Source organism: Megascapheus bottae, chromosome 27, assembly GCF_031878675.1.
Source record: "Megascapheus bottae isolate mThoBot1 chromosome 27, mThoBot2.hap1, whole genome shotgun sequence".
NCBI classification, from domain to species: domain Eukaryota; kingdom Metazoa; phylum Chordata; class Mammalia; order Rodentia; family Geomyidae; genus Megascapheus; species Megascapheus bottae.
In genome coordinates this window covers 15,021,151-15,041,436 of record NC_143535.1, presented here as the reverse complement: position 1 = coordinate 15,041,436, position 20,286 = coordinate 15,021,151, and the positions used below count along the sequence as shown (strand labels likewise).

Below are 20,286 nucleotides of genomic sequence, written 5' to 3'. Positions count from 1 at the left end.
TTTTGCCAGTCATGGGCTTGAACTCAGGGCCTGAGCACTGTCCTTGGACTTTCTCAAGGCTAGAGCTCTACCACTTGAGCTACAGCACCACTTCCGGCTTTTTTCTATGTATGTGGTACCGAGGAATCGAACCTGGGTCTTCATGCATGCTAGGCAAGCACTTTAACCACTAGGCCAAACTCCTGGCCCAGACCTGAGACTCATCTCCAATTAACCTCTAGAAAACAGGAAGTGGGGCTTGGCTCAAGGGTAGGGCGGTAGCCTAGAGCTGAAGAGCTCAGGGACAGCACCCAGGCGAGTTCAAGCCCCATGACACCCTCCCCTCCCCCACCCCGAAAAAGAAGTAGGGCTCTAAATCGAGGCCTTTATGTGCCCAGGCACAAGAGAAAGGTTGACAGTCACCCCTGTGCCTCACATTTTCCTTCTCTGTCACTTCAGAGCTTAACATCCTGTCTGCTTAGAGCACTTCCTCAGCCCTACCCTCACAAACAGGCCAGCCTCTGTCCTGCAGTAAAAGGACAACATCCTCTACTAGAGAGACAGCCCTCACATGAATGCTATGCCCCTCCTCTGCTGGTACATTGAGTTATCACCCTCTCAGAGAGGACCCTGCCAGCTCCACAACTGGTCATTAGCCTGTCACTTCAAGGCCACTTCATGGCTGTGAGTCTATGAACCCAATGGTTCTGACCATGCAGACTCCAAGCCCCTTCACAGCTTTGTACTCAGGGCATCCAGACCATTTTGCCCTTGCTAATAACAGTTTGGCACTTGGTCTTCTGGCTGCTTCATGTGAGTGTTTTGTCTTCTTGCCTAGATAATAAACTCAAGGTCCCAATCTCACTGACCAAATAAGAGAGGGCAATGGCAGGCATTTGGGACTTACATCATCTGATTCTCATTAGGACCCTCCCACTTCCAGGCATCAATCCCCATCCTCCTCAAAGAGTTTATCAACAGGGTGTGAGTGACCTCAGGGCTGGGGAGGGAAATGGCACTGAAACCTCGATCGACTATTTCCAGAAAGGTTTGAATTTGGTTTTGGTGGGGGACCTCCCCAAAGAAGAAATGGGGTAGGGAGGAATGTGGTACCAGGCAAGAGTGCCAACAGGTCAGAGAACAGATGCGTGTGGAAAGCCCAGGGTGGAAAAAAAGCCCTTGGTACATTCTCAAGGGGCCAACTGTGTCAGCCACCCTGAGACTTTCCCCCCTTCCTGCCATCTTCTCACCAGCTCTGCCCACTTACTACCCTTACCACCCACCTTCCAGGCCAAGCCATCAGTTGCTCACCAGAGAGTCTAGTACTTTTATTCTTATATAAAGACTAGCCCATACAAAATACATTAAAAAAAATTCCCTCGGAGATTAAAATTTAAAAACAAACAAAAAACCCAGCCCCCATGTCACCCCTTAACCCATGTATCTGTCTGTGCACTTCTCTCCGGGCTCAGGGTTGCTGGCACCCCTGCAGGAGCTGGAGCAAGGGATCATCTGCCCTGAGGGCGAAAGTGAGCGTGCGTCGCTGGTAGTGCGTGGGGTCACACTCCAGGTTCTCGATCACCTCGGCCAGAAGGTGGGCCCGCTCCACACCCGAGCCAGGCGCCTCGAAGCCCAGGGCAGTGAAGTGCACGTGCAGGTGGTAGTAGGAGGGCAGGTAATGCAGGTACACGCGGAGGCGGTCTTCCTTCACCTGGTAGCGCTGCAGGATAGCTTCCTGACGAAGAAAGAGAGCAGCAAAATGGATCGTTGTGTTGCTCGTGTCTGGTGCCACCACCTGGACCCTTCTGCCATGTTAACCAGGGCTAGCCTGGGACAGATTATAAAACCCACCAAGCGGCTCCCGCCAACTGTTTGTTTCAGATCCCTGTCTTCCACTGAAGGAGATCAACAAATAACAGATGTCAGCAGCAAAGCGGAGCCAGTCCCCCCAGCAAAAGCCAGCCATGGGTTCTCTCTGATGCCAAACTGGATAAAACACAAGCCCCTTTTGGAAATCAAGCAAGTCCTCGCACCTGAGGTCAGGCCCAGAGTCTCAAGACTATAGAGACTGACCTTCTCATGAATGATTTCCATACACTTGATCTATCTTGAGGAGGCTGGGGGGTAAGCCTCACTCTCTTGGATGAGGTATAGGAACAATGGGGATGGATTTGAGCAAGGCAGAGAACGTCGGGAGGCTTGACCCAGACCCATACAAACGCCTCAGCTGGCTTCTTGTGAACAAGGAAAGCATTTACTTTGGCTCTGGCTCCCTTTAACCATTCATTCTATCTTGTTCAGAGGAAAATCTTTTTCTGTCAACTCCACCCACTAGGGGCCTCCAAGCTTGGGAACTACAGGGAAACACTAGTCTCCATGGTAGGTCGGGGGAGGGGACAGAAAAAGACTAGGGCTTCTGTGGATTCAGAATACACCCCAGAATCATAGGATCACTACAACAGGGTGAGCTCAGAGCCAACGCACCAAAAGGGTTTTGTGGGCTCAGCAGGGCCGGCTGCCAAGGTGAATCCACCCAGGCTGCAGGGGAAGGAAATGTGGGCCCAGTATCTCTGAGAGAAAAGACACCATTCCGGGCCATCAGCAGTATCCAAAGGCAACTACTTCCTATCAGAAATAAGTCCCCTCTCAAAAAGGTAAAGGCAGCCCCGAGGTGGGGTGCCATAGGCAGGAAGGTTTGGGAGTGACAGTTCAGAGCGTTGTGGCTTTAGGTCTGGTCAGAAAGGGGCAGGGCCTCTTCCTTGTTTGGTACTCACTTTTCAGAGTAAAATGGTGAATGCTTGTAACATGGCGGGTTTAGAAGGGATCCTGAGCAGGCACTGGGGCCTACAGACCCCCAGGGCTAAAACAGCAGTTCAGAACCACACCAAATTCACTCTTCTCCCATCCTTTCCTGCCCCAAAGCCTTCTTTTACCCTAGAAAGCCAAATGCTATAGAATTCAGCCTGCCCTCAGTCTAGATGAGGAGACACATGAAAAGAAATAAGTGTCTACAATCGAAGAAACTTGTCTTGGTGGGAAGTGGCTGTTGCAAGCAAGATGGGTGATCCTGGTGTGGAGAGGGTAGGGATTTGAGGTAGAGGGGCACATGGGACCTGCAGAGAAAGGCAGGGGAGAATGAGTATAGGACAAGGAAAAGTAGAGCTGGAGCATTGGGCAGGGAACAAAGGATCTTGGTGAATCAACCTATGACATTCAGAGATCCTACACTGGCATTCAGAGAGAAGTCCACTTCCAGACTGACTCTGGGAAGGGTGAGGGAAGAAACCCAAGGAACATGCTGGAATCTGGGTAGAATGCTTGGACTTCAATGTTGCTTGGTGAAGTAACTCACTTGTCCTTCCCGGAGGATGTTCCTGAGCAGCGGCAGGTGTTCTGGAGTTAGATCCCGAAGTGATTTGATGCCCCGGCGATGGCAGATAGCAATCAAGTATAGGTCATCTAACTGCATGGAGAGGAGGGAAGAACAGAAGGCAAGGCTTTTCCTTCCAAGAGTTCATTGTCTAATCTGCATACATACTTAAAAGTCTAATCCAGGTCTATAAGTTACTCTGCTGGGAGGAAAAATACAACAGACTTTTTTCATTTTCTTTTCTTGGTTGCTGAAAGGAAATGGGGAGAAAGGGACAGAAGCCAAGGCCTTGTCCATGCTAAGTACTTGCTCTCCCATTGAGATGACCCACTCAAAACACACACACACACACACACACACACACACACACACACACACACACACACACACACACACACACACAGGAGGAGGAAGGAGGGGGTCATCCAGGAAAGACTCCTAGAGGAGAAAGGCCACCTAGAGGGGACAGTGGGAGTGAACGCTCAGATGCAAGATAGGGCAGGGTACAGAATGGGGAGGCTGAGCAGCTTGGCTTGTCAGTCAGTGGCACATGTGGGAGTGGAGAGGAAATGTGGAGGAAAAGGAGCATTGAAGCCATTCAGTAAGGAGCACCACACAGCAATTAGTCCTCTTTTCTTTTCCCCTAATCTCAACAGTTCATAGACAACGCTTCCTGTAGTCCTTCCTGAAAACAGCTCCTAGCTAAAATCCTGGAGGTCACATCAGAGCAAGAAACCAGAGTCAACAAGATCTTGTGCCAGAGAGCAGATGAACTTGTCCTCTTGCCTGGAAACCTCCCCCCATCCCACACCCCACCCCCAGCTCCGCAAACCCTGGTCTCCATGAGTTATCACACTCACATGCCAAGCAGGTCAAAGCTCTTGGAAGCCAAGGCTTGGGGAGAACTTACTGCCCTAGTCAAGATTCTTCCTGGAGATAAACTGGGAACCATGAGTCAGTCACCCAGCCAAATCTCCAGGGGGCCTCAATTTCAGAACTGAGTATGAAATCTTCCATCTCACTGCTTGATGGACGATCAAGTGTGTCACTGTTTTTCAATCCACCAGTGTGTTCTGAAAATCTGGGCTCTGCCCCACAGCTTCTGTACACTCGTGTCCTCGAGAAACCTCTAGCATGTGAGTTGTACCCAGAAAGGCTTGCTATACTCACACATCCCTTTTGGACTGGTGACCAGGAAATTCCCTATCTCCTTAATTAGGAGTCTGAAACCAGGAAATTGAAGTATTTGACTTGATATGTGCCTGCGTACTATGTACATTTTCAGCTGAACTTTGTGTCACCGTCATGAGATACTCAAATATCAGTCACATTTGTTTTCCATGATGTCTGCAGGCAAATCCCAAACATGACACTCAATCCTATCTCTCAGCTCCACTGGCATGGAATGCCAGTGCTGGGCGTCAGTTCACAGGCTAGGTAACTTGTGACTGCAGATACTCAAGACTTTCTGCAGTTAGCCAAAGGGCCTCCTGGCTCACAAAAATGGCCTGGAAAAAGTGAGATTGGGGCAGGAGAAGGTGGTTCACCAACCAATCCCTCTCTCCTCCCACCCCCTCTCTCTCTCGCCAGTCCTGGGATTTGAACTCTCAGAGCCTGGGCACTGTCTTTGGACACTTTTTGCTCAAAACTAGCACTCTTTCACTTGAGCCACAGTGCCACTTCCAGCTTTTTCTTGTATGTGGTACAGAGGAATCGAACCCAGAACACTCTAGATGAGGCCATGCTCCTGGCCTTTTTTATTCTTTTTTATGAGGCAGGATAATAAAATAAAATCATGCTTTCTAGGCAGATGCTCTACCACTTGAACCTTTCTCCCAGCCCCACAAAGAAATGTTCATATACATGATATACAAATATTAACCCTGGAGAGACAAAGAAATAAGGACAATGATTGTTTCTGAGCAAGAAAAGTGAAACACTGTGGGGCTAGGGAACTTGTTTTTACTGAACATGCCCTGTACTCGTGTGTGTGTGTGTGTGTGTGTGTGTGTGTGTGTATTCTAAATAATCATAGATTAATTTTTTTGTCAGCTGTGGTTTTTAAAGTCAGGGCCTGGGGCTGGGAGCATAGCCTATTGATAGAGTACTTGTCTAGCATGCATGAGGTTCTGGATTCAATTCCTCAGTACCACATACACAGTAAAAGGCAGAAGTGGTACTGTGGCTCAAATGGCAGAGCGCTAGCCTTGAGCAAAAAGTGTTCAAAGACAATATCCATGCCCTGAGTTCAAGCCCCAGAACTGGCAAAAAATGAATGAATGAATGAATAAATAAATAAATAAATAATAAAGTCAGGGCTTGGGTACTGTCCTTGAGCTTTTTTGCTCAAGTATACTACTCTACCACTTTGGGCCATTTCTGGTCTTCTGGTTGTTAACTGGAGATGAGTCTCACAGACTGTCCTCCTAGAAAATCACTATCTTCAGATCTCAGCCTCCTGGGATTATAGGGCTAAGCCACTTGCTCATGGCCACATATTAACAAACAAAATGAATAAAAACAACAACAACATACCAATGCTCTCTTAGGAGAATAAAGAAGAAAGCCAGGTATACTAGCATACTGTATATCTGGTACTTGGAAGCCTAAAGCAGGAGGATAGAAAGTTCTAGGCTGGCCTGGGCTACATGATAATAATCTGCCTTCAAGGATCAGGAGTTTGGCCTAGTGGTAGAGTGTTTGCCTATCATGCATGAAGACCTGGGTTCAATTCCTCAGTACCACATACACAGAAGTGGTGCTGTGGTTCAAGTAGTAGAGCTCTGGCCTTGAGAAGGCGTAAGGACAGTGCTTAGGCCCTGAGCTCAAGCAAAAAAATAAATAAATATAATAAAATAAAACAAAACGAAGAAAAACCTCCAGAGAGAGAGACAGAGAGATAAAGAGACAGAGATAGAGATAGAGAGAGAAAGAAACACAGAGGGAGGAAAACTAAAGAAGGGTTGCCATAATCTTGGGGGAGGTGAAGTCTTGAGCAACATCAGGTATTTGGTAAGTATTTGTTCAGTGCATGGAAAGAACAAATGGCTACATACAGGACCAGGAGTTTGGGAACAATAAAGGTAGACTTCCAGGGGTGTGGCTCATAGGTCCAGTAATGTCCTAGCATTTGTGCAGCCCTGAGTTTTGTCCCCAGCATACACAAAAAGGGGAGGGAGGAGCAGAAAGATGGAGGAGAAAGGGCAAAGAGAAGTGGCAGAGGAAAGTCAACAGTGCTGGAGAGATTCCTGAAAGCCAACACTGGAGCACGGCCCCCTTCCTCCCTGTCTCCGGCCCTGTGACAAGGAACAAAAGTGCAGATAGTCTGCTTTCCTGCTGTATACTTTGCCAATATTCAAGGGAGTGGCTGTGCTCATGATGTTACAAATCAGGGACAGACTGAAATAGGGCGCAAATAAAGACAATCAAGGCTTAAGCAAGGATTAAGAAGGATCACACCTGAGTTACCTAGTCATTGTCAAGCAAGGTCTGACACTTGTGCTGGCCTCTTGGTCATCTGTGTGGGCAAGGATCTCCAGCCATGTGGCTGGGACCCAGAATGGTTCTCCAAGCCCTTCTTGTCTTTAAGAAGACAGAAAAATGGGCTAGCAGGCCAGGCAGATGCCCATCAGCCCTGGGCTAGACAATCTGATGGATTTCCATTGTCAAATGCACTCAGGGATTCTAGAACGTAGATGTATACAAGTTCCCTTGCTTTCCCCTTTTTCTGTTGGTCATGAGGCTTGAACTCGGGCCCTAGGCACTGTCCCTGAGCTCTTTTATTACTCAAGCCTAGCTCTCTACCATTTTGAACCACAAATACCACTTCCATTTTTTGAGTGGTTAACTGAAGATAAAGAGTCTCACGGGGACTTTTCTGTACAGGCTAACTTCAACCATGATCATCAGATCTCAGCCTCTTGAGTAGCCAGGATTACAGGCATGAGCCACTGTGCCTGGCTTCTTGGCCTCTTTCTAGGCAGTGGAAGAGTGGCATGGCAGGTCTGGAAATCACCAACTCAAGACTCAACAAACTTTAGATGACTTCAGTGTAGGATTCTAAGTCCGAAGAAGCAAGACACAACTGAGAAAGCAAGAGGGAAGGCAGCCACAGACAAGACACCAGGGATAGAGCATCAGAACATCCCTGCAAGAGTCCTGAGGGGTGAGGACACACCTAGGGTAGAATTCAGAGCCAAGCTTAGATTACTAGAGAGACTGATGTAGAGGAGAGGCCACTGACGACTCTCAATTTTCCTGTGTTGGCTTTCTGCCCCTTCCCCAGCCCCAATCTGTGACAGGCACTCTGCAACAGAGGCAATCTCTTTCTGATCCCATCAGAGTACATTTCTGACCCCATTAGAGTATCTGATATTCTTAGGGAATTAAAGAGATGACTGTAACCTGGATGCTCATATCTGTAATCCTAGCTCCTCAGGAGGCTGAGATTTGAAGATCGTGGTTTGAAGTCAGCCCAGCAGGAAAAACTGGAAGTAAAGCTGTAAAGTAAGTGGTAAAGCACCAGCCTGGAGCCCAAATGCAAAGGGATGGCACTGAGGACTTGAGTTAATCCCCAGTACTGGCAATTAAAAAAAAAAAAAGAGCGAGGGCCAGGAATTTGGCCTAGTGGTTAAAGTGCTTGCCTAGCATGCACGAAGACCCGGGTTCGATTCCTTGGTACCACATACATAGAAAAAGCCAGAAGTGATGCTGAGGCTCAAGTGGTAGAGCTCTAGCCTTGAGAAAGTCTAGGGACAGTGCTCAGGCCCTGAGCTCAAGACCAGGACTGGCAAAAAAAAAAAAAAAAAAAAAGAGCGAGAGGTGACTGTAAAAGGGGCTTCTAAATCTGTTCTTTCAATGGTTCATAGAAAGGGCTGTGTCTGAGGTTCAAGAGGTGGAAAGCTTGCCTAACAAGCAGTGAAGTGCCTGCCTAGCAAGCTTAGAGCCCTGAGTTCAAGTCCCCCCACCACAAGAAGAGTTCATAGAAGCAGAGTTCTTGGTATCAGACAGCAGGGAGCTGAAAGACTTATAGGAAGCCTATTCCCAGTTCAGGCTGGGAGGGATTCTCTGGTTTGGTCCCATGGATTTTGCAGGCCAATATTTTAGGACCCAGGTCTACCTCGGTCAAGGGGATGGAAATAAAGCATTCTGCCAGGGGCAGCTGGCAGAAAGCTGGCAGCTTTAGCCACTTGGCTGGCTAAAGAATGGCCCACATGGTCACAGAGACCAACACTACCACATGTCACCAGGCCTTGAAGCAGAACCACTGAAAGCAAAAGCTGCTGTGTCTGCCAGACAGGTCAAACAGGTACTCTGTCACCAGGGAGAATTCAAGTCACCCCTTGTTGAGTATGAAGCAAAAGTAGCCAGCCTGCCACTGTGATGTGGGGGGAGGGGGAGAGAAATGTAGAGGTGATGGTGGCAAGGTTCTCAGAGACCAGAGCCCCCCAACATGCAATCCTTACCTGTTGCTGGTTCCACTTGAGGTCAGGGATGAGGACAAAGCCATCAGAGGGATCTGGGTTCTCAAAAACAATCCGGTCAGCTTCTGCCTTTTTGTCAAGGATGTTATACACCCACTGGAATGAGAGAGAGGGGAGATGGTTTCCAATTCAACTCACTCTCCTTGGGCCAGGTAAATTCTCTGGCTCTTCTAGGATGACCCATAAAGGCTGCTGAGATCAGGATCAACAATCAATCATCCCCAATTAGCTGCTGGGGAAGGAGGATTTCAGAAGAAATTTCCCCTTCTGCCACCATAGCTTAACTCTCAGCTATCACAGTCATCACAGGAGCCTTTGCAGCGAGGCCAGGGTGGGGGCAGAGGGCTTGGTCCTGAGGTTCTTCATGGTCTACAGAGCACATGCATTCTTCTGTATAGTCACCTACAAGCCTAGTCTGCACTGGTTTTCTGCCACACCCAAGTCCCCTTTATTGTCCATCTGTACTGAAAGCCATATGGATGCAGGTGACAGTGTGATTTTCACAGTAGCCTGGGTTTCTGGACCCTCAGGCTACCTGATGACCAGCTTGACCTGCCAGCATGTGACTTTATAGCTTACAGTCTGCAGAGCTTTGTTGTGAAAAAGCCCAGGTTGCAAGGAGGTCAGACCGTGAACTCCATAATCTGCAAGCCTCAGTTTCTTTTGGCTCTCCTCTGTTTACCCCTAGCTCTGGGAGTCCTTGTACCCATGAATGCCCCAGATCTCAAAGAGCAACCTGCTAACAAACAAGGGAGGGTACACTGTGCTATCCCCTGCTAGTCAGAGTCGTGGGGATTTCTAAGTTCACTGATGGGAGAGAGGAAATCCTTGATGCAGAATCCAGGGAACTGACATAATCAGATAATTATGGTCTACTTCTTAAATAACTGAGCACAACCCTGTGGTTGACAAAATTCTTCCAGAGGCATTTCCTCTCCCACCAGAGACTTCTCTGGGAAGGTACTGCTGGAGGTGGGGAGGGGGGAAGGAAGAGAGAAAGAGAGAACACCACACAAAAGCTGACCTGAAACAAAGAGGAGGCAGGGAGATGCACACTTCCCATCCCAGAGTCCTGACACATCCCTAAGCAGGCCTGTCCTTTGCCTATGGAAGATGAATGCCATCTCTCACTGGCAATCTGCAGGTGGTCAGACAGCACAGATGTGTCCTGTGCCCACAGAGGTGAAATACCATCTCCCAGCCCTACCACAGACTTGTTGTCACCTTGGACAAACAACTTAATCCTTGAGCACTGGTGGCGTACATCTGTAAATTCTAGCTGCTCAGGAAGAGGATTGCAGCAAAGAAAGAGAGAGAGAGAGACAGACAGAGAGAGAGAGAGGGAGAAAAGAAAAGAAAGGGGGTAGGGGAGGAAGACCTGCATTTTAGGCTGATGGCTAGGATGTTAAGTGACACATGCAATGACATCACCTAGCCCAGGGCCTGCATGAAATCACCTAGTCCAGAGCGCATGGACAGAAGACATCTAAGGACAGGGAGGCTGCAGAAGGGGACAGCCACAGTTGTGGTTGTGGAGAGTTTGTCGGAGGGAACTGAAGAAGAAATAAAGTGAGCCCAGAGGCTGAGCGGGTGTGAGGACACAAAGGCACCCTACTTTTATATTGCTCAAAGAGCCAGAACAACCTCTTGTTTCAGGTAAGGAAAAAAAAAAATGCAGACATAAAGAAGTTCACCTGAGTTCACATAATCTCCCCCCACCCCTCCCACACCCCTTCCACCCCCACCAAAGTAGGTCACTTTAACCTGCACTCTGGCCTATAGCACATTCTGCCTGCTGGGAGAGGCTCTGGATTAAGTAGCAAGAACTTGTATCCACAGGAAGTGTCAGGGCTAGAAGCCCAGAAAAGAAAGGATGGGAAAGAAAAGAATAAAATTCACACAGGTCACACCAAGTTAGGAGAGCAGGGATGAGAGAGCACACCATCTGCAAGCTAGCCCTGGAGGCTGAGCCAGCTCTACCTATAACAGAGCTGTAGGTGATACCTAGAGCCAGCTGGCTGGATTGTACAGTAGGTGGCACTGATAATTCTTTCTTTCTTGGACTTCTGATGGGACATCTTGATGCTTTCATTCTCCCGTTCTTTTTTTTTTTTTTGGTCTGGCCATCATGGGCATTGTCCCTGCGTATTTTTTTGCTTAAGGCTAGTGTTCTACCACTTTGAGCCACAGTGCTACTTCCGAGTTGTTGGTGACACTTTCCTGCCTTGGGCTGTTTTCGAACCACAATCTTCAGATCTCAGCCTCCTGAATAGCTAGGATTACAGGTATGGGCCACCAGTGCCCCGCAACCTTCTTCCATTTTTCACTTTGTTCACTGATCTGCCCCTTCACCAGTCATGTTTTCTGTCCACATCTCCTCTACTCTCCTTCTCATTCCTGTTCTACCTTGGATGAATAATGGCAGCTCCATGCTGGGCCTTTTCCGTACTGCAACAACAGTTGACACACGGTAAGTGGGATCCCTCTGCATTTCCACAGCTGTGGGAGGGAAACAGGGACTGTGCAGGGAAGGACTGCACATCGCTGGCCTTGGCTGGTGGAATGAGGATCCAAACACTGGCTGATGCAGAAATGTGACACGAGCGTTCACACATGCTTCACATGGCTTCAGAGCCAGATAACCGCTACAGTTCTTAAATTCCTTAATGGTAAGTTACAAGCACTCCGATTTGAGGAAGCAAATAATGCCATCAGCTAAGAACAGATACCAGGCCCAGACTGCTTGATTATATTTTTACTCGGTTCTAGGGTTTGAACTCAGGGCATGGGCAGTGTCCCTGAGCCTCTTTGTGCTCACAGCTAGTGCTTTACCAGTTGAGCCATAGAGCCACTTCTATATTTTTCTGAGTAGTTTATTGGAGATAAAGAGTCTTATGGACTTTACTGCCCTGGCTAGTTTTTTTTTTAATATATTTTTTATTGTAATTAATAGAAGGGTTACATGATATTTGCCAGATAAATGGTGCATTAATTCCCATACATTGATACCCTTTCACATGTCATGGTCCCTATTTCCCTTCCCCCCTCCCCACCCCTCATATTGTTTTCCCCCGTTCCCTATCCAATTTCAGATAACCAAACCTGGCTAGTTTTGAACCGTGATCCTTAGATGTTAGTCTCCTGAGTAGCTAGGATTACAGGCATGAGCCCACCAGCGTCTGATGACTTTTTTTTTTTTTGCCAGTCCTGGGCTTGAACTCAGGGCCTGAGCACTGTCCTTGGACTTTCTCAAGGCTAGAGCTCTACCCCTTCAGCCTCAGCACCACTTCTGGCTTTTTTCTATGTATGTGGTACCAAGGAATCGAACCCGGGTCTTCATGCATGCTAGGCAAGCACTTTAACCACTAGGCCAAACTCCCGGCCCCTAGGCAAGCACTTTAACCACTAGGCAAAACTCCCGGCCCCGTCTGATGACTTTTGAGACCTGTCTCATAAAGGCCTGTAGTAAAGACTGAGGTGATAAAGTATGAAATCCCCAGAACAATTCCTGGTACTGAAGATAGGCTCAGTAAAGCCAAAGCCCAACTCACTGTCTTCCACATAAAGACAGTCTTCTGGTCATGTCCTATTCTGGTTAATAAATAGTCTTATGCCCACTCTAGTCAAGCTGGACCTGGATCACAGCAGACGTTCTTCCCTCTCTATAATCAACCAGGTTCTAAGTCCACCCAGACCCACTAAGCCTTCTCTCCCTAATGAGCTTCCCTGCTGGCTCAACTGTGGTCCAGACCAATGTTAGTTCCTCTGCTTCTAGAAATCTGACCGAATTAGTTTTCATGCTTATAGTCACTCAAGAGATCCTCATTGCCTGTGGTGATCATTCTCAGATCTGGGAGTCATTTGGAACAGACATTTTTTTTTTCCAAATGCACAGGTTCCAGCTCCATTCCTCGAAAGGCGAGATTGAGTCTATATGGAATAGAACCATAGGTGGGTCTGAGAATCCACAGGCCTTTTCATGGTACATGCCTGGCTGTTTAGCACATATATGACCCTTGTACCTTGACTTCCAGTTACATCAAACACCTTGTAGCTCTACAGATGCAGCAGATATTTCAAGCTACCCATGTCTCTGGACCTGATCTCCTCTGCCTTAGCCACCTGGACAACTCCTATCCGTCAATATAAGACACAACAAAAAGGAATGCCACTGCACTGGTTCCTCTTTCTGCTTCATTCTTGCAGCTTGTGTAGCCCACCTAGAGAACTCATTATCACAATTGTCTGTACATCTGTCTTTCCTGCTGGCTTGTAAGAACATTAGCAAAGGACCATCACCTGGGTGTCCTCCCAGAGCCTTAGTAGGGGCCTTGCTACACAGTAGTAGATGGCTAAGAAATAACAATCATAGTTGCCAGTTAAGCTATACGCTTGGACAGACAAGACAGAATGTGCACATGTTCCTATCAGGAGTCAGAAGAATAGAGGAGTTTCTGCTGAATTCTTTTCCAAATGAAACTGTGCAATGATGCAGTACAAGGTAGCTCTATGACTCAACTGCTTTTCTGAATAGTTCGTTGAGATAAGGGTCTCATGGACTTTTCTGTTTGTCTGGCTTCAAACTACATCTTTAGACCTCAGCCTCCTGAATAGCCAGGATTGCAGGTGTGAGTCACTGGTTTTTCTTAAGAGCCAAGATAAGAATGGCTCATTTGAATAATCTCTGCCAGGTATCCTGAAGCTCGGGCAAATAGTGAGAAATGCTCAAAGAGAACAAGAGTGAGCAACAATGAGAACAAGGCGGTGAGAGCCAGGTAGTGGGCAAGGAAATGACTCACCAATATGCATTCATCATATTTAACTGTGAATATCCACATGGGGCCAATTCTAGGCAGACTCTGGTTGGTACTGGGCCTAAGTCCAAGGAGCCATCAGGATGGCTGAGCTAAACAGTCTTACATCTGGCCCAGCCAGAACATGCAGCCTCCCTGTGCACAAAGGCCTGTACTAAAGGAACATTAGGGACATGATGGGTGTAAGGAATGAATGCAAGGATAAGCAAGTGCCAGGGAAGTTTGTAACTCAGACTTGGCTCCAGCAAACTGGATTGCTGTAAGATGAGGAAGAAGAAAGAGGCTGGACCCAACTGGCCTAATCCAACACCCATCTTTACCCACTCAAAATCCTTTAGCCAGAACACAGTGATTCACAGACTGTCATTAAGGATCCTGTAAAAACAAATTCCTCTTGGACTAGACTTCTCAGATTCCCAGAGCCTCAGTAGCATGTCCAGCTATTCATGGGGGTCCCAAACCATGAAGCCTGCTCTGGCCAGAATTAGAGGCTCTCCTTCCTCCCCCCTCGCGCGCGCGCGCGCACACACACACACACACACACACACACACACACACACACCACCAACCAGCAACCAGCCTACCCCAGGACTCCTCTCCTAAAGATTCTATTTTCCTCCTTAGCAATCTCAATATTATACAGGCAGTGGAGGCTTCTTCTTCTTCTTCTTCTTCTTCTTCTTCTTCTTCTTCTTCTTCTTCTTCTTCTTCTTCTTCGTTTTCTCCTCCTCCTCCTCCTCCTCCTCCTCCTTCTCCTTATTTTTTTTTTTTTTGCCAGTCCTGGGACTTGAACTCTGGGCTTGGGCATTGTCCCTGAGCTCTTCAGCTCCAGGCTACTGCCCTACCCCTTGAGCCACAGTGCCACTTCTGGTTTTCTGGTGATTAATTGGAGAAAGAGTCTCAAAGACTTTTTATTGTCCGTGTTGGCTTTGAACCGTGATCCTCAGATCTCAGCCTCCTGAGCACCAAGGATTACTGGCATGAGCCACCATGCCCAGCAGGCATAGATATTTGTATGCTGATTCTACATGGAAAGTAAACTCCATAAGGAGGGATGTGGTCTGCTATGTGCACAGCCTGGCCCCTCAGAAGCCTCCAACAACTGGCCATGAAAGGGGAGACAAGCTTAGGAATGACTCCTCACATCCAGAGTCCTGTGACCACTCACCTGGATGCTGAGGCTCTGTGACTCCAGGTGGGGTAAGGTGATCTTCTTATAGTCCTCTCCCGTCTCTCTGACCAGGCGCAGGTCCTGGCGCAGGTACTTCTGCAGGTGTTTCTCTGTGGCGGGGTACACTACAGTCGTCTTTACATCTGTAATGACACATCACAGTCTGACTTGAAAGCAAAGTCCATTTCATCCATGAGATGAACGCCACTCAAGAATCTGGAAAACAGAAACTCTTCCCCTACAAATTCCTGGCACGGGAATCAAAGTTCGTTAGTTCATCTCATACACCAGTTTCTAGGTATATAGCTTTCTGAACCTGAAGCTGAAAATGTGGTTTACAATCCAGTAGCTCCCTGAAAGCCAGGAAGTGTGAGACAACACAATGGTTCATAGGGCACTCTAGAGCAAGACTGGGTCCCAGTTCAAGTCCTGGCTCTGTCTGCTCCTTCTTTACTGCGAGTGGGATCTTGGCTCCAGCTGGGAATTTGGTCCAGTTATCTAACCTCTGTGTGCCCCCATGTTCCTATCTGCCAAATGAGAATACTAACAGCTCTTATGTCATAACTAATTAGCTGTGAAGCCCTTAGAACCATGTCTAGCACAAGTAAACACTGTGTAAGTGCTGGCTACGTATAATACAGGGTTTTTCAACCTCTGTGCCCTGGGTTCTCTTGGCTCTGGTAGAGCCCTGCTCTGTGTACTACAGCACACTCCATTAGCAGCATCTTTCATCTCTCTCCTGGATACTTGTGGCTCCTCCCCTAAGTTGTGACAAACTAATATATCTCCAGAGGTTCCTAAGTGTCTCCTGAGGGGTAAAAATGGTCCCCAGTAGGCAATAAGGGTTTTCATCAGAAGGAAACCCTACAAGTTTTCCTGAACAGATCCCAGGCTAAGTACTTTGGCTTAACAACACCCGGCTACAGGTAAGTCCTTTTCTCTATTTTACTTAACATCTGGTACAGCTATTGTCACCACTCAGACATTTAGGTGGCATCTTCAGGGCAGGGAGAATGGCAAACTGCATTTTAAAACAAACTGGAATGTTTCTCAAAAGATCTGTGGGCCCCTCTCCCTGAGGTTCAGAAACACTCAAAATGAAGGCAATCCAGAGACTCATCTCCATACATCAAGACCCACTTGAAACCCACCAATGGTGTACTTTTAGGTTGGCTGGACTTTCGGTGCACAGTAACAGTCTTGTCTATCAGCTTTAGGTCAAAGCACTATGGTGGGAAGATTTGGACTCTGGGCCAGGGTACCAAACGACTGTCCTTTACTCTTAGATGATCTTGGGCATGCGCCCCCTTAAAGTCTCAGTTTCCTCACTTATTAAAAAATGATTACACAAGTTATCTCAACATTAACACGAGCCAGGTTCCAATGGCTCATTCCTATAACCCTTAGCCATTCAGGAGGTTGAGATCTGAGGATCACAGTTCAAAGTCAGCTTGGGCAGGGGCATCCGTGAGACTCTTAATCTCTTAATTAGCCAGCAAAAAGCCTGAAATGGAGCTGTGGCTCAAGCGAGAGAGTACCAGCCTTGAACAAGAAATCTAAGGGACCAGTGTCCATGCCTTGACTTCATACCTCAGCACCAGCACAAAAGGATAACAGCAACAACAATAAAAATTAATGCTAGCACCTGGACTACCACGTACATTTATGACTACATAAATGTCATTAAGTGCCTGGCTTTGGGGGAGAACGGTGGAAGAGGTGACATAGGCCAAGGTACACAGTACTCATAAACTGACACATTAAACTGGAACCACTTTTATAACTACCAAGAAATTAAGGCTTATTTTTAAAGCACCTGAACCTGAATACAGGCACATTACCCTCCTCACAATCCTCTGGGCAATAACATAAAATTGATCTTGCGCCAGATGTGGTGGCTCACACCTGTAATCCTAGTTACTCAGGAGGCTGAGATCTGAGGATTGCGGTTCAAAGCCAGCCGGGGCACTAAAGAATGTGAGACTCTTATCTCCAATTAATCACTAGAAAACCAGAAGTGGTGCTGTGGCTCAAGGGGTGGGGTGGTAGCCTTCAGTTGAAGAGCTTAGGGACAACACCCAGGCCCAGGGGATAGGATGGTATCCTTGAGCTGAAGAGCTCAGGGACAGTGCCCAGGCCCAGAGTTCAAGCCCCATGACCCACCCCACACACACATGAAAATAATTTATTTTGCTTTTACCCTTGATTATTCTAGGAATGTAACTGAATGATAGAGCACTAGCCTAGCGTGCATGATGCCCTGGGTTCAACTCCTCAGTAGCATATCAACAGAAAAGGCTGGAAGTGGTGCTGTGGCTCAAGTGGTATAAGTATTGGCCCTTGAGAAAAAGAAGCTCAGGGATAGTGCCTATGCCCTGAGTTCAAGGTCCAGGACTGGCAGGAATTAAAGCCCAGCACACTGAGACTTCAAGAGATAGGATCCATAAGGAAGAGGTCTGCAGTGACCCTGGTGGATGAGAGTGGAGGTCTGGGAGCCAATCAGTCCAGGTGCCAATCCTGACTGTGTATCACTAGCTGCGTGACCCACGGCTACTAGTCAACCTTGTCTGTTGCTTTTTTCTCCTAGCTTATAGGGCTAGGGTAAAAATTACACAAGGTAGTAGGTGTAGGCTATTTAGAAAGTACCTCACACAGAAAACCATTGCTCTGACACTACCTTCATTCTCCTTGTTTTTGTTGTATCTTGGGTTGCCTGGACTGGGATGAGTGAGATGAGCCATGGCTGTGGAACTCCCTCGGAGTAGGAGAGAGATGCCTGGGAACAAAGGCAGACCTGATACTGGAGGACAGCCATTGCCTTCGCTGGCAATGGACACGTAGCCCTGGGCTCACAGCCTGGGGCTCCTGGCTGTTCTGGAGCTCTGAGAACAAGTCCTTGTCTGCCCAGGCTTGCCAAGGACCTAGCCCTGCCACCCAAGGTGCAGAGAAACACAGGAATCTCACCAAGCCAGCCCTCTCCTGTCCTCTGCTCTGGGTAACAAGGTGAAAACTCATAGAGAGGCCTGCTCACTTCCTGCTGTCCTTCCTCCCCCTCTCTGCCTACGTCACTCACGGAACAGGGACCCAGCTTCTCTCTCAGACCAGACAAGAACACATGAATGCTGGTGCCCAGCCTAGAAACTAAGAGCTTCTTATGGTCGACAAGGCTCTCCTGTCTATTCTGTGCTGCTTCCACTCCAGCCACTCGGAGCCTTCACTAGCATCTCTCCTGCATGATGGCTCCCAGCATAGGCAAACTCTCCTAGCAAAGCAGAAAGGCTTCCTTGTTCTCTTGTCTCACTCAGAAACGCTGGTCTCCGGTAACTTGAACAGAATTAGCCTAAAGCAGCTCGATAACCCTACCCTCCATCCCTGTCCACTCCTTGCTTTCTGTCCCTGTCACTACCTGACAACACAGTGCAGGTTTACTGTCTCATTGCTCCATGAAAATGTAACTCCCAAGAAGAAAGGGTTTTGTTTTCTTTCTTTTCACAATTTGTCCCCAGCACCCTACCTGCACCTGGGCCATACAGCATACTCAAGTAAATACTTACTAAATAAACAAACACATGAATCTGGCCTTTACAGACTTTAAACCTTGGAAGAACATTCCAAATATAATTTTTTTAAAAATCCTCTTTGATAAAAAAAAAAAAAACCAATATATTTCGCCAATATACTGTCACTGGCAGTCCCAAAAAAGAACTGTGGTTCACCTACCCACCTATCAGTCAAGACTCTCACGCAAAGCTGAATTTCAGAAGGAGTTGGCTCAAGCAACATTGATAAATAAACACATAAACTGTCCATTACATAAATACTGGGAAATGGGGTGATGGGATACACATGCATAATCGTAAAAACATCTCCTCACAGATTACTGATTAACTACAAAGATTAAATAATATTGCCTCACTCAAATAAAGGGAGTTGACCTCACTCTTTTTTTTTTTTACCCCCCTTTCTGGTTCTGGAGCTTCAACTCAGAGCCTAGGCACTGTCCTTGAGAGTTTTTGTTGTTGTTGTTGTTGTTCAAGTCTTGAGCCAAAGCTCCACTTCTGGCTTTCTGGTGATTAATAATTAGAGTCTTCCACACTTTCCTGTCTGGGTTGGCCTCAAACTGCAAAACACTCAGATCTCAGCCACCCAGGCAGCTAGGATTACAAGCATGAGGCACTGGACCCCAGCTTAACCTCATTCTTAACGTGGACCCTAAATCTATCCACAATGAAATACCAGCAACCAAAATCCAAGGTTATCTGGCAAAAAAAAAAAAAAAGTGCTTTATAACTTCAAAAATGGCAAAGTTGCTATGAGGGAGGGTCCTGGTGGCTCACATCTGTAATCCTAGCTACTCAGGAGACTGAGATCTGAGAATCACAGTTCAAAGCCAACCCTGGCAGGAAAATCCTGAGACATCTATCAACAATTGACCCGCAAAAAAAAAAAAAAAAAAAAAAAAAAAAAGGCAGAAGCAGAGCTACGGCTCCTCAAATGGTGACCACTAGCCTAATTTTGAGCACAAAAAGCTCAGAGTCAGCATCCAGGACCTGAGTTCAAACGCCAGGACCAGCATGTGTGCACACACACACACACACACACACACACACACGTCAAAGGTAGTTAAGTGCAATTTCACTGCCTGTAGTCACAGCACTTAGGGGGATTATTTATAATCCCTGCAATACAGAAAACAGATGGGGACAATGGAGGCTGAAGGTCAGCCTAACCAAAAGTTGCTGATAGCAAAGCTGGTCTTTGTGGAATGCACTTGTCCCAGCTAAGAGGCATAAGGAGGTAGAGAGTGGTCCAGGCCAGCCTGCCACCCAAAATGCTAGACTATAGACCCTGAAGCAAAAAGGACTATTGGATAGAACAACTGACTGGCAAACATGAGGCTCAACGTTCAAAAGAAAAAACAGAAAGGGAAAAAAGGAAAAGTCACACGTCAAGAAAGGCAAAGTAAAGTTGAGAACCTAAGAAATCATGACTAATAGGATTAGAAGAGATACTGAGATCCTGGATCCGGTGGCAATCCTGTACTCAAATCACTAGCCTTGCTTAAAAATAGACTCTGCCATGTGTGGTGTTTCCCCATAAGTGCGAGATTTCCTAAAAAGGGCAAGTTCCTGAAACTAATAATGGTTATTTGAATATTAATACCCAGAGAAATAATATTACGTGTGTAAGCAGAAAAAGTAAATGTGATAAAAGGACAACAAGAAGTAGAAGATTATGAAGAAGTTCTTTGCACTATTCTCACTTTCCTTTTTGCTGGCCCTGGGGCTTGAACTCAGAGCCTGGATACTGTCCTTGAGGCTTCTTTTGCTCAGGCTAGTACTCTACCATTTGAGCCATAACTCTACTTCCAGATTTTTAGTGGTTTATTGAAGATAAGATTCCCATGGAATTTTCTGTCCAGGCAGGCTGGCTTTGAACCTCAGTCCTGAGGGACAGTGCACAGGCCTT

At 47.2% G+C, this 20,286-nt stretch overlaps 1 protein-coding gene across 1 annotated transcript in view; it reads right to left on the bottom strand.

The window, feature by feature from the left end:
* Positions 1 to 1,338: 1,338 nt before the first annotated feature.
* Dcps (decapping enzyme, scavenger) overlaps positions 1,339 to 20,286 on the bottom strand; it is a 46,831-nt gene continuing 27,883 nt past the window's right edge. The window contains exons 3-6 of the mRNA XM_090319688.1: positions 14,815 to 14,960; positions 8,815 to 8,928; positions 3,332 to 3,442; positions 1,339 to 1,714 (exon numbers count right to left, since the gene is read on the bottom strand). Of these exons, the coding sequence (XP_090175814.1) occupies positions 1,448 to 1,714; positions 3,332 to 3,442; positions 8,815 to 8,928; positions 14,815 to 14,960 (638 nt within the window). The 3' untranslated portion in view covers positions 1,339 to 1,447. The remainder of the gene's footprint in view (positions 1,715 to 3,331; positions 3,443 to 8,814; positions 8,929 to 14,814; positions 14,961 to 20,286) is intronic.